The sequence below is a fragment of the Oncorhynchus keta genome, unplaced genomic scaffold (genome assembly GCF_023373465.1).
Source record: "Oncorhynchus keta strain PuntledgeMale-10-30-2019 unplaced genomic scaffold, Oket_V2 Un_contig_4171_pilon_pilon, whole genome shotgun sequence".
Classification (NCBI taxonomy): domain Eukaryota; kingdom Metazoa; phylum Chordata; class Actinopteri; order Salmoniformes; family Salmonidae; genus Oncorhynchus; species Oncorhynchus keta.
Genome location: NW_026287627.1, coordinates 21,320 through 35,000, shown reverse-complemented (window position 1 = coordinate 35,000; position 13,681 = coordinate 21,320). Strand labels below are relative to the sequence as shown.

Here is a 13,681-nt window from a genome sequence, read left to right as displayed (position 1 = left end):
CATTAGATTATTCCTGACTGTTTGAAAATGCAGTGTATTGAAGACAAAGCTTATTTAGAAGAAAAAAATGTAAAATCATCAAACATCTAATTCCAAAATCATGGCCATTCATATGGAGTTGGTCCCCCCTTTGCTGCTATAACAGCCTCCACTCTTCTGGGAAGGCATTCCACTAGATTTTGGAACATTGCTGCGGGGACTTGCTTCCGTTCAGCCACAAGCGTTAGTGAGGTCTGGCACTGATGTTGGGTGATTAGTTCTGTCTCCCAGTTGGCATTCCAATTCATCCAAAATGTGTTCGATCAGTGCTTTGTGCAGGCCAGTTAAGTTCTTCCACACCGATCTCAACAAACCATTTCTGTATTGACCCCGCTTTGCATGGGGTTGTTGTAATGCTGAAACTGGAAAGGGCCTTCCCCAAACTGTTGGAAGCACAGAATCATATCGAATGTCATTGTATGCTGTCACATTAAGATTTCCCTTCACTGGAACTAAGTGGCCTAGCCCGAACCATGAAAAACAGCCCCAGAACATTATTCTTCCTCCACCAAACTTTACAGTTGGCACTATGTATTCGGGCAGGTAGCGTTCTCCTGGCATTCACCAAACCCAGATTAATCCGTCGGACTGCTAGATGGTGAAGCGTGATTCATCACTCCAGAGAACGCATTTACACTGCTCCGGAGTCCAATGGCGGCAAGCTTTACACCACTCCAGCCAATGCTTGGCATTGTGCATGGTGATCTTAGGCATGTGTGCGGCTGCTCAGCCATGGAAACCCAATTCATGGAGCTCCTGACTAACCGTTCTTGTGCTGACGTTGCTTCCAGAGGTAGTTTGGAACTTGGTAGTGAGTGTTGCAACCGAGGACAGATGCTTTTACGCACTTCAGCACTCGGCGCTCCCGTTCTGTGAGCATATGTGGCCTACCACTTTGTGGCTGAGCCGTTGTTTCTCCTAGACATTTCCACTTCATAATAACAGCACTTACAGTTGACCGGGGCAGCACTAGCAGGGCAGAAATTTGATGAACTGAAAGGTGGCATCCTATGACGGTGCCACGTTGAAGGTCAATGAGCTCTTCAGTAAGACCATTCTACTGACAATGTTTGTCTATGGAGATTGCATGGCTGTGTGCTTGATTTTATACACCTGTCAGCAACATTTGTGGCTGAAATAGCAGAATACACAAATTTGAAGGTGTATCAACATACCTTTTTATATATATAGATATAGATAGAGATATAGATAGAGATAGAGATAGATATAGATAGATAGAGAGATATAGATAGATGGATAGTATATCATGACTCACCCATAAGTTTGAAAACATATCGCCCAGCCATTGTGGCTGTGCAAGGTTACAATTCATGAGTTAATTTCCTGGTGTAGCTTATTACCGCGAGCAGTGTGAACAGACCCACACTGCCAATGAGCTTTACCTGTTAACTCAAGCTTCATTCGCTTACATAGTAGGTTAGCCCTTCACTTAGCTAAGACTGTAGCTTTAAGAGGCTAGCCTTCCATGATACATTAAAGCCAGTTGGCTGTGTCATGATCCTTCTAACTGGAGTTGTTGGGCCAACAGGTTGATTAGTAATATCAGTAGTAGACCCTAGCCCTGGAAGACCAGTATCTAAAGGCATTATCCAGCCCACTCACACCACTGTAGACTTAGAAGCTACAGCAGCTTTTGATGCAGAGGGGAGAGAGGATGCCACTGCAGTACTGTTGAATGGAAAAGCTTAGTTAAACCGTCCCTTTCTATTTTTAGGCTTTTGACCCCCTTCAGCAGCTCATATTTACCTTCTGCAGCTCATATTTAATTCAATGACCTTTTTCATGATGTCTCCCCTTCTCCCTCCCCCTGTCTTCTTCCTAACAGAAAATGATGAAAGACAACAACCTGGTGCGTCACCTTGACGCCTGTGAGACCATGGGCAACGCTACGGCCATCTGCTCGGACAAGACGGGCACGCTGACCATGAACCGCATGACGGTGGTGCAGGCCTACGTGGCCGACAAGCACTACCGCAACGTGCCTGAGCCCCAGCTCATCCCCGCCACCATCATGGACATCCTTGTCCTGGGCATCAGTGTCAACAGCGCCTACACCACCAACATTATGGTGAGGGAGGCTGCCTCGAGAAATGGTGTACTGCACAGGCGTGTGTGTGTGTGCGCTATCGATGTGCAGTCACTGATGGGTTTAGAATAGATGTTGTTGATGATTAAATGTGGGGTAGGAGTTTTGCTTGTAAATGTCATGTCAGTAACAAATCACTAGTATGACATGACTGAATGTGGTGTTAATAGTCTCCAACATGACCTGGGTCCTAATCATTAGGCCATGCCGTAGCAAAACATTTTCCAGTGGGAGACCAGCTTTTTTTCTTGTTGGGCAAGTACAGACTGTACCTCCTCATTGCACTCCGTTTGGTACCGGTTTCTTCTGTTTTGTGCCAACTGAACACGACCCTTACGTGATACTTGGTGTGTCTCTCTCTGTCACCAGTCTCCGGAGAAGGAAGGTGGTCTGCCGCGCCAGGTGGGTAACAAAACCGAATGTGCCTTGCTGGGCTTCGCTAATGACCTGAAGCGTGACTACCAGGCCATCCGCAACGAGATCCCTGAGGAGAAGCTCTACAAGGTCTACACCTTCAACTCCTGCAGGAAGTCCATGAGCACCGTGCTGAAGAACGCCGACGGGAGCTTCCGCATGTTCAGCAAGGGAGCCTCTGAGATCCTCCTCAAGAAGTAGGTTTGGGTTTCAAGCTAAATCAAGCTGCTCTCAGTATTCGGTGTGGGGTGAATCTTAACTTGTCAATGGTAAACTAAGTGTAAATTGGTGTACGTCTAAGTCCCTGTATGGATTATATGGTTCTGTGGGGCTCAGTTGGAAAGAGTGTTGTGCTAGCAATGCCAAGGTTGTTGGTTCAATTTCCACATGGATCACACACATACTAAAATGTGTGCATTCAGTAAGTTAGTTTGGACTACCGGGTCTGCTAAGTGGCATATATACCCAATGATATTCTATACCGGGGCGGCAGGGTAGCCTAGTGGTTAGAGCGTTGGACTAGTAACCGGAAGGTTGCAAGTTCAAACCCCCGAGCTGACAAGGTACAAATCTGTCGTTCTGCCCCTGAACAGGCAGTTTACTCACTGTTCCTAGGCCGTCATTGTAAATAAGAATTTGTTCTTAACTGACTTGCCTAGTAAAATAAAGGTAAAAAAAATAAAAAATAAAATACCGATAGTGTACAGGTTATCACCTCATACAAACATGGAACACCTTTGATTTTGTAGTGGATGGCACACAATTAGTAGAGCACTAAGCACCTCTCATTCAAAGAGCTTAAACAATTGTTTTCGGCTTAGGCGCTAAGTAGTTCAAGTGCATCCCACCAAGCCCCTTAACATAGCTTCTTAAAAACAGGCCCGGAGAAATGAGTCTAAGCCTCCCAAATGGCTCTAAACATGCCTCCTTTTTACCCACCTATAGGGTCTGGTCAAATGTAATGCACTATGTAGGGATTAGGGTGCCGTTTGGGACGAAGTCAGAGAAACAGGCTTCCTGCTGTGTGTTATCACATCGCTGGGTCTAACCCATCACACCCGTCTGTTGCTCCCTCTCTCGCTCTTTCCCCCACCACCAGGTGTTCTAAGCTCCTGACGGCGAGCGGCGAGACCAAGGTGTTTCGTCCCCGGGACAGAGAGGACATGGTGAAGAAGGTGATTGAGCCCATGGCCTCAGAGGGCCTGCGCACCATCTGCCTGGCCTACCGCGACTTCCCTGTCTCGGAGGGCGAGCCTGACTGGGACCAGGAGAACGACATCCTCACCAGCCTGACCTGTGTATGTGTGGTGGGCATCGAGGACCCAGTCAGACCCGAGGTCAGTTTATGGACCACAGTCAAACAAAACAAGCAGACTGACATTAGCAAAGATACAGTGGAATAATCTGATATACTTTACCTACCACACACCCGACATGGCTTCTAGGGCATGAGGCTAGTGAAAAGGAAGCAAGCCTCTGCACACAGTTGTATGCAAATGTCAGAGTTAGTGTGTTATTGACATTTCCATTGACCCCGAAGTGTGTTCTTATCAGTATAGATATGTGGCATTCAGAAAGGCCACTGACTAGGAACAACTCTGGGTCCTAGTTAATGGTTAATCTCTGTCAGCCTCACACATGGTCTATCAACAGCTCCTGTTATGGTGAAAGTTAAAGACCCATTGCAACCAGATGGTGTATTGAGGATGACTTGTTCCCTATGGAACAGAAGTGGTTTGCTCGTACAGTGACCTTGCCCCAGACCTGAAGACTTGAGCTGAGCCTAGGGTTGAGCTCTGCAAGCTAGGACAGTCCTGCAGCTGTCGGGAAACCCGGATTTCACAGCCAGTCAGTCACATTAACATCTCTCTCTCTCCGCCCCTCCAGGTCCCGGACGCAATCAAGAAATGTCAGCGTGCCGGGATCACGGTACGCATGGTAACCGGGGACAACATCAACACGGCCCGCGCCATCGCCACCAAGTGCGGCATCCTGCAGCCCGGAGACGAGTTCCTGTGCATGGAAGGCAAGGAGTTCAACCGACGGATCCGCAACGAGAAGGGAGAGGTGGGTTCAATATATTGTTGTGGCTTTACACCAAAACACAATCAATCGTGTTCATTATCACCAAATAAGAAAGACTTATTTTCATTTCCCATTGCAAAAGGTTTGAGACCTTTTTCCATTATGTGACCTAATGAACACGACCCTGTTTGACGTTGTACTTCAGTGTTAATTAACCTAGTAGGGTTAGTTGGCCCTGATGGACTAATGTAATGAGCTAACAACATGGTTGATAGATGAAGAATTGGGATTGTAGGCTAATCAGTCTAATTTCTCCCTTCTAGATTGAACAAGAGCGCATTGATAAGATCTGGCCAAAACTCAGAGTACTTGCACGATCCTCACCCACCGACAAGCACACATTAGTCAAAGGTACTTCGCTTTGCTCTTTCAGGATGAAAATGAAAAATGTCATTTTCACAAGTCAGTGTCCTGAAATCCGTCATTATAAATGTGTTATTTGGTAATATTTTTCTCTCTCCCCCCAGGTATCATTGACAGTACGGTCTTAGAACAGAGGCAGGTGGTAGCAGTCACAGGAGACGGCACCAACGACGGGCCCGCCTTGAAGAAAGCTGATGTCGGCTTCGCCATGGTGAGACTCATTTCTCTGCCAGTCCTATCACAAAGTAACATGTTGATACTAGTTGGCTGTAAATGATTGCCTGTTGATGAGTCAGATAACGATCATGATGGAACTTTAATCTGCACTTTTATATGGGGAGTCAAAAACGATGTTGGCATTGTAAACCTAATGGATGTAATTTACTGCATGTTTACAAAGCATCACAATGAATGTAATCATGCGTAAAAAAGAGAAAGATATGGAACTAAAGTTCAACCAATTTGACTGACTGATAACATCACACTCTGTAGTGACCAATGGCCACCACATATCGGCACATATCAACAGTAACAACAAACGTACTGCACCGCAATTACATGTGTAGGGCTACGACTACTTGAATATGGAACTCTTGTTTCTCTTACGCATTTTGACTTAATGAGACCGTTATGAGTTGACAGAGGGGTAGACGGGGATATGAGGAACGGTATGAGTTGACAGAGGGGTAGACGGGGATATGAGGAACGGTATGAGTTGACAGAGGGGTAGACGGGGATATGAGGAACGGTATGAGTTGACAGAGGGGTAGACGGGGATATGAGGAACGGTATGAGTTGACAGAGGGGTAGACGGGGATATGAGGAACGATATGAGTTGACAGAGGGGTAGACGGGGATATGAGGAACGATATGAGTTGACAGAGGGGTAGACGGGGATATGAGGAACGGTATGAGTTGACAGAGGGGTAGACGGGGATATGAGGAACGATATGAGTTGACAGAGGGGTAGACGGGGATATGAGGAACGATATGAGTTGACAGAGGGGTAGACGGGGATATGAGGACCGGTATGAGTTGACAGAGGGGTAGACGGGGATATGAGGAACGGTATGAGTTGACAGAGGGGTAGACGGGGATATGAGGAACGGTATGAGTTGACAGAGGGGTAGACGGGGATATGAGGAACGATATGAGTTGACAGAGGGGTAGACGGGGATATGAGGAACGGTATGAAGGTTTGGAGTGGGGATTCAACCCTTGTCTCCTGGGAGAGAAATATGTGTGTCTAGAGCGGAGGGCTTTAACACTAGACCACGGCTCTGCACAACTTCAATATAAAACTTAATGTGTGTGTGTCACCTGCAGGGTATCGCCGGCACAGACGTGGCCAAGGAGGCATCTGACATCATCCTGACGGACGACAATTTCAGCAGCATCGTCAAGGCGGTGATGTGGGGCCGCAACGTCTACGACAGCATCTCCAAGTTCCTCCAGTTCCAGCTCACCGTTAACGTAGTGGCCGTCATCGTGGCCTTCACCGGCGCCTGCATCACGCAGGTAACACACAAACTAGGGATGGGCACGGTTATGTTGTGGTCCTTCTGTGGCTCAGTTGGTAGAGCATGGCGCTTGTAACGCCAGGGTAGTGGGTTCGATTCCTCCAGACCACCCATACGTAGAATGTATGCACACATGACTGTAAGTCGCTTTGGATAAAAGCGTCAGCTAAATGGCATATATTATATATTATTATTATATATCCCACCGGATGGTGCCATTCCATTACTTGGGAGAGTATTCATTTGTAAGAAGAATATAGGCCTATTTTAATAATGAAAAAGATTTGTCTGAAGTTAAATAAAATTGTCTGACATTGCTACATAGCCTACAAGATAGACCATTGGGGAGGCAGGTAGCCTAGTGGTTAGAGTGTTGGGCCAGTAACCAGCAAATCAAATCAAATCAAATGTATTTATATAGCCCTTCGTACATCAGCTGATATCTCAAAGTGCTGTACAGAAACCCAGCCTAAAACCCCAAACAGCAAACAATGCAGGTGTAAAAGCACGGTGGCTAGGAAAAACTCCCTAGAAAGGCCAAAACCTAGGAAGAAACCTAGAGAGGAACCGGGCTATGTGGGGTGGCCAGTCCTCTTCTGGCTGTGCCGGGTAGAGTGTATAACAGAACATGACCAAGATGTTCAAATGTTCATAAATGACCAGCATGGTCGAATAATAATAATAAGGCAGAACAGTTGAAATTGGAGCAGCAGCACAGTCAGGTGGACTGGGGACAGCAAGGAGCCATCAGGTCAGGTAGTCCTGGGGCACGGTCCTAGGGCTCAGGTCCTCCGAGAGAGAGAAAGAAAGAGAGAGCATATGTGGGGTGGCCAGTCCTCTTCTGGCTGTGCCGGGTGGAGATTATAACAGAACGTGGCCAAGATGTTCAAATGTTCATAAATGACCAGCATGGTTGAATAATAGTAAGGCAGAACAGTTGAAACTGGAGCAGCAGCATGGCCAGGTGGACTGGGGACAGCAAGGAGTCATCAGCAGGTAGCCTAGTGGTTAGAGTGTTGGGCCAGTAACCAGCAGGTAGCCTAGTGGTTAGAGTGTTGGGCCAGTAACCAGCAGGTAGCCTAGTGGTTAGAGTGTTGGGCCAGTAACCAGCAGGTAGCCTAGTGGTTAGAGTGTTGGGCCAGTAACCAGCAGGTAGCCTAGTGGTTAGAGTGTTGGGCCAGTAACCAGCAGGTAGCCTAGTGGTTAGAGTGTTGGGCCAGTAACCAGCAGGTAGCCTAGTGGTTAGAGTGTTGGGCCAGTAACCAGCAGGTAGCCTAGTGGTTAGAGCGTTGGGCCAGTAACCAGCAGGTAGCCTAGTGGTTAGAGCGTTGGGCCAGTAACCAGCAGGTAGCCTAGTGGTTAGAGTGTTGGGCCAGTAACCAGCAGGTAGCCTAGTGGTTAGAGTGTTGGGCCAGTAACCGGAAGGTTGCTAGATCGAATCACCAAGCTGACAAGGTAAAAATCTGTCGTTCTGCCCCTGAACAGGCAGTTAACCCACTGTCCCTAGTTTGTCATTGTAAATAAGAATTTGTTCTTAACTGACTTGACTAGTTAAAGGTTAAATAAGGGGGAAAAAATGCATTATTTATTTTTGAATACAAGTTTTATGACAGTTATGTGAGCACCCGTAAAAAGGACTGGCATGTAGCCTACACATCCGTTTCACCAGATGGTGTGATCGATAAACTATGGCAGCAACAAGTTTGTCTCACTAGCGCATGTCGGTTTGGCTACTTTCTCTCCCTCCATGCCTCACACAGACTCACACACACCTGCTCCTCCCCCACCTTCGGCTGAAACAAGCAGAGCACAGCACCCCAGCTCTGTCGCGCGTTGATGACTCATTTTATGTGATATGCAGAAAAACTAAGCGCTGTACTCTTGGTTTTGATTTGCATTCAGAGGGGACTAGAGGGTTTGGTTCTTAGGAGCAGCACCAGGATTTATCCTCCCTGAGCTTGAATGGCAAGATTTGTCACCTATGACTGAAGAGTGTGTGTGTGTATCCACAATGACTGAGGCAGTACAAAATGGAGCAACCAATTTATTCTAATGTATTCCCTTGGATCAGAGCTGCTTTTCAGGTTCTCTGACTAGAGGTAGCAATCATCCGCCCCTATTTGACCTGTTGGTCACAGCAGCCGCCAAATTAGTGCTCATCCAGGCGTAAAACAATGGTAAATGGGCCTGCAATAGAAACGGAACAAACAGCTATTTAAAGCTCCGGGCCTGAGCTGTGTGCATTATCCAACAGTGCTGTAATTTTGAGATAATGAGTGTTGAGTGGCTGAGCATTTACTAGAGGGCCACATGGGTCAAGAGACACACACACACACACACACACACACACACACACACACACACACACACACTGAATGCTAGCGTAGATGCTAATGTGTTTACCTGTGTGTAGCTAGCCATTCTGCTAGCATGCTAAGCTGCACAATGTATGAAGTTAGCTGCTTTGCTAGCATGCTAAGCTGTCAATGTGTGTATGGACGTATGTAGCTCGCTAGCTCCTCTGCTGGTGTGAAGTGGTTTGCCTCTACTGGAGCCCAAATAGCTCTGGTGATTCGGCAAGTGGACACCTGTATAGCCGCTTGTGTCATTTATGAGCAGTGTGTGGGCTACTGAAGTCTTTTAGCTTTCAACGATCACTGCTCAGGCAGTATTTGCTCTTCGTGTTATGGCCTGCACTTTGAATGCGTTGGTTGGATTTGTGCAGTGTGTCTACAGTCTGACGTTTGGATAGTGTGGAGGATGTTATGTAAGTAGTACTGACTGCATGAGTAATCTTTCTGACTCTGTCCTGCTCTCCCCCCCTTTCTGTATCTCTCCTCTTTCCACTCCCTTCCCTCTGTCTCCCCCTATCCTTTTCCTACCTCCCTCTCTCCTGACAGGACTCTCCTCTGAAAGCTGTCCAGATGCTCTGGGTGAACCTGATCATGGACACCTTTGCCTCCCTGGCCCTGGCCACTGAGCCCCCTACTGAGTCTCTACTGCTGAGGAAGCCTTATGGCCGCAACAAGCCCCTCATCTCCCGCACCATGATGAAGAACATCCTTGGCCACGGAGTCTACCAGCTCATCATCATCTTCACCCTGCTCTTCGTAGGTAAAGTACTAGAGTGTGTCGGGCGGCAGATAGGCTAGCGGTTAGAGCGTTGGGCCAGTAACCAAAAGGTTGCTTGTTCATAAACCTGAGCCGACAAGGTGAAGACCCTGATGATGTGCCCTTGAGCAAGGCACTTAACCTTAATTTGATCCAGGGGTGTGTACAACGGCTGCAAAACAACACATTTCACTGTCCAATGTCAGATGAACCTCAGTCGGCAGAAGGCTGAGAACATTTGAACGTTTAAGTGAAATTTGCTGATCTTTTGATGTGAAAGAGGTGTTCTGATCTCAATGGGACTACCGCGAGCAGCGGCACAGATATTTTGATGAGCAAGATGCAGCACTTCGCTCTCACACAGTATCTGCACATGTGCAAGGGTTCGTTTTAACGCTTTTAGTGCGTGTTAGCTATCTGACCAAAACAGCGGTGAAGTTGAGCCTTATGCTTCAACGTTCTTAGTAGTTGTGGAAATTGACCCACCATACTGTTTCCTTTCTGCATCTACATCATTCCACAGAGGGCCTAGTGTCTGCAGGTTTGAGTTTTTTCCTTTCAATTAAGACTTAAACAACCAGGTGAGGGGAGTTCCTTACTAATTAGTGACCTTAATTCATCAGTCAAGTACAAGGGAGGAGCAAAAACCTGCAGACACCCTCTGTGAAATGAGTTTGACACGTGATCTAGATAAAATAAAGATATTTCAATGCTTCACCTCCCCCGTCTCTCTCCTCTCTCTCCTCCCCCTCCCAGGTGAGCAGATCTTTGACATCGACAGCGGGCGGTATGCACCCCTCCACTCGCCTCCCTCGGAGCACTACACCATTATTTTCAACACCTTCGTCCTCCTGCAGCTCTTCAACGAGATCAACGCCAGAAAGATCCACGGCGAGCGCAACGTCTTCGACGGCATCTTCAACAACCTCATCTTCTGCTCCATCGTCTTTGGCACCTTTATCATCCAGGTAACACTTGGTGTCGAGTGTCTTCAGACTGTAGCATGTCTGCTTGCTCACTGCTTTAAACAGACACCATTTTAGAAAATATATATGTTTTGGTCATTTAACAGACGCTCTTGTCTAGAGCGACTTACAATTAGTGGATTTGTCTTCAGATGGCGAGGTGAGACAACCACATCACAGTCATAGGGAGTACATTTTCCCTCATTTAATGTAGTGATCAGCAAATCCAGCGCTAGGGGGTTCATTTAAGATGCTCTTAGAAGAGGGTTTCAGATGTTTAGGGAAGACTGGTTCTTCCCCATATATAAGAAGGCCAGGGCTCCCTTAAATGAGTCATTTCAATGGCTCTCACCTGGATAAATAAAGAATCAATAAAAACAAAACCCAAAACCATATTCATACATGGTACATATGAAACCTGTTATAACACTCATATCTGTCAAATGGAATTATCAGCAAACCAAGAAACCGTGAATGAAAATGAGCTTGACCTCTAAATATGTTTCTTTCCTCTCCGGCCTCTCAGATAGTCATAGTGCAGTGGGGAGGCAAACCTTTCAGCTGTGTGGGCCTGAGCATCGACCAGTGGCTATGGTGCACCTTTCTGGGCTTTAGCAGTCTCCTCTGGGGTCAGGTAAGAAGACCCACACACACACAGTGAGTTGCAAGTGCGTCACCTGTAACTTTCCAACACTGTCCCATCCGTCAGGGATACACTACTGCCCCAATGTGGCTGTGTTGGGTAGCTGAATTGCCACACTGTATTGAAATGGCTAGTTGGATGATGATCTTTACAGAAGGATCTAGAATTCCTGATTTGAGCGCTGTCATGTTATTTCTGAAATATCTATTGTATTACAATTTCCTGTTGACCTCCTGTTTTTTTAGGTTTTTTTTAATGTTGTTGATTGTGATGTCATTAGTTGTGCATTTTGTGATGCTGACCTAGCAAGTAAATGTCCGGACATGATCACAGACCAAACATTGCTTTGTCACCAGTAGGGTTGCACATTTTGGGGAATATTCAGAGGTGGAAACTTTCTGTGGGAATTAACGGGAATATAGGCAAATTAATATTAATACCATGTAGATATTTTTGCATTGGATATATTTACCACATCATATGGAGACAGAAACATAAACCCTTTTTACTTACTATAAGTAGGCATAATTGCAAATGATTAAATCTTTCCAATAGAAAAAATAATTAGTTAAATTCTTAACTTTAATTAAATTAGTTGACTCTTCACATGGGATGATTTCACTGAACAACAAAATAAAGGGAATATTGAATGATCCCCAATGATCCATCACATCTCCCCCCAAAAAATTTGACAGGCATCTGTAAAATTATAGTGTAGAAACTAAAGCTTTGGTTGTCTTCCTCTCAGGCTTCCATGTCTTCTTCCTGGACCACCTCAATGTCCACCTCTTGAACATCAGACTCGGAGGCCTCATCTTCACTGTCACTTTCCAACCTTGTTGAGGATGGTTTGTTGTCAGGCTCAAAAAGCCTCAGATTTGGCCGGATGGTCACCAATTTTTCAACCCTTTCATTGGTCAGCCTGTTGCGTGCTTTGGTGTGTGTGTTCCCAAACAAGGACCAGTTGTGCTCTGAGGTGGCTGAGGTTGGTGGGATTTAGAGGATGATGGAGGCGCCTCAGATCCACAGTCCCTTCCACCAGGTGGCTGATAAGATATGTTGGCACGACTGTCATTGCATCTCCATCCCAAAGCCCTTGCTTGGAAGTGTGCTTCGCCAGACTGCCAAGAACCTTGCCTTCATCCAGGCCAAGGTGGCGAACACTGTAGTGATGACACCATAGGGCTTGTTGATCTCTGCATCAGACAGGATGCTCTTGCCGACATACTTGGGGTCCAACATGTACGCTGCGGCATGTATGAGCTTCAGGCAGAAGTCTTCACGCTTTTTGATGTATTTCAGAACTGCAGTTTGCTTGGAGCAACAGTGAAGTGGGCAGGGCAGTATGGATTTCTTCTCTTACATCTGAACATCAGGCATCGTCTCCCTCAATCCGTGCAATGGCTACTGCTATCGGTTTCAGGCTGCTTACCACTCTCCCAAAATATCTCAACCAGGAGGATCCTCTTGATGGGGCTGTCCATATCAGCAGACTTCCCCTCCAGGAGACTGTCAAACATGAGGACAACACCACCCCAACGGGTGTTGCTGGGCAACTTCAATGTGGTGCTCTTATTCTTCTCACTGCTTGGTGAGGTAGATTGCTGCTATAACTTGATGACCAGTCACATACCTAACCATTTCCTTGGCTCTCTTGTCGAGTGTATCCATTGTTTTCAGTGCCATGATGTCCTTGAGGAGCAGATTCAATGCATGAGTAGCACAGCCAATGGGTGTGATGTGAGGGTTGGACTCCTCCACTTTAGACCAAGCAGCCTTCATGTTCGCAGCATTGTCTGTCACCAGTGCAAATACCGACTGTGGTCCGAGGTCATTGATGACTGCCTTCAGCTCATCTACAATGTAGAGACCGGTGTGTCCATTGTCCCTTGTGTCTGTGTTCTTGTAGAATACTGGTTTGAGGGGTGGAGATGATGTAGTTAATTATTCCTTTCCCACGAACATTCGACCACCCATCAGAGATGATTGCAATACAGTTTGCTTTCTCTATGATTTACTTGAACTCTGTTGAACTCTGCACCCAGCAAATGAGTAGAAGCATGTCTGGTTGGAGGGGTGTATGCTGGGCGAAGAACATTCAGCAATCTCTTCCAATACACATGGCCTGTGAGCATCAGAGGTGAACCAGTTGCATACACAGCTCGAGCAAGACATTCATCAGCATTTCTCTTGACTACGTTCCTCCATTGAGTAAAAAAAAAAATCTGATTCCAGGAGGACCATGAGCTGTTGCTATCGATAAGGTGTCTGATTCATAATTTTCACCTCTAATAGAAGTAGAGGGACTTTTGTCAGAGATTGTTTGTTGTAAGCACTGAGGGAACTTTATGCACTTGGCCAGATGATTCTTGCATTCTTTACATATGATTTGGCACTGTATTTGCAAATGTACACAGCTTTTCCTTCAACATTA

At 46.4% G+C, this 13,681-nt stretch overlaps 1 protein-coding gene across 9 annotated transcripts in view; it reads left to right on the top strand.

Moving 5' to 3' along the window:
• atp2b1a (ATPase plasma membrane Ca2+ transporting 1a) overlaps positions 1-13,681 on the top strand; it is a 60,196-nt gene that overhangs the window by 39,840 nt on the left and 6,675 nt on the right. For all 9 annotated transcript variants that reach the window (XM_052509222.1, XM_052509219.1, XM_052509221.1 and 6 more), the window contains 10 exons: positions 1,886-2,128; positions 2,516-2,757; positions 3,660-3,897; positions 4,448-4,627; positions 4,909-4,996; positions 5,113-5,219; positions 6,335-6,526; positions 9,429-9,642; positions 10,396-10,607; positions 11,131-11,238. In XM_052509222.1, the coding sequence (XP_052365182.1) occupies positions 1,886-2,128; positions 2,516-2,757; positions 3,660-3,897; positions 4,448-4,627; positions 4,909-4,996; positions 5,113-5,219; positions 6,335-6,526; positions 9,429-9,642; positions 10,396-10,607; positions 11,131-11,238 (1,824 nt within the window). The remainder of the gene's footprint in view (positions 1-1,885; positions 2,129-2,515; positions 2,758-3,659; positions 3,898-4,447; positions 4,628-4,908; positions 4,997-5,112; positions 5,220-6,334; positions 6,527-9,428; positions 9,643-10,395; positions 10,608-11,130; positions 11,239-13,681) is intronic.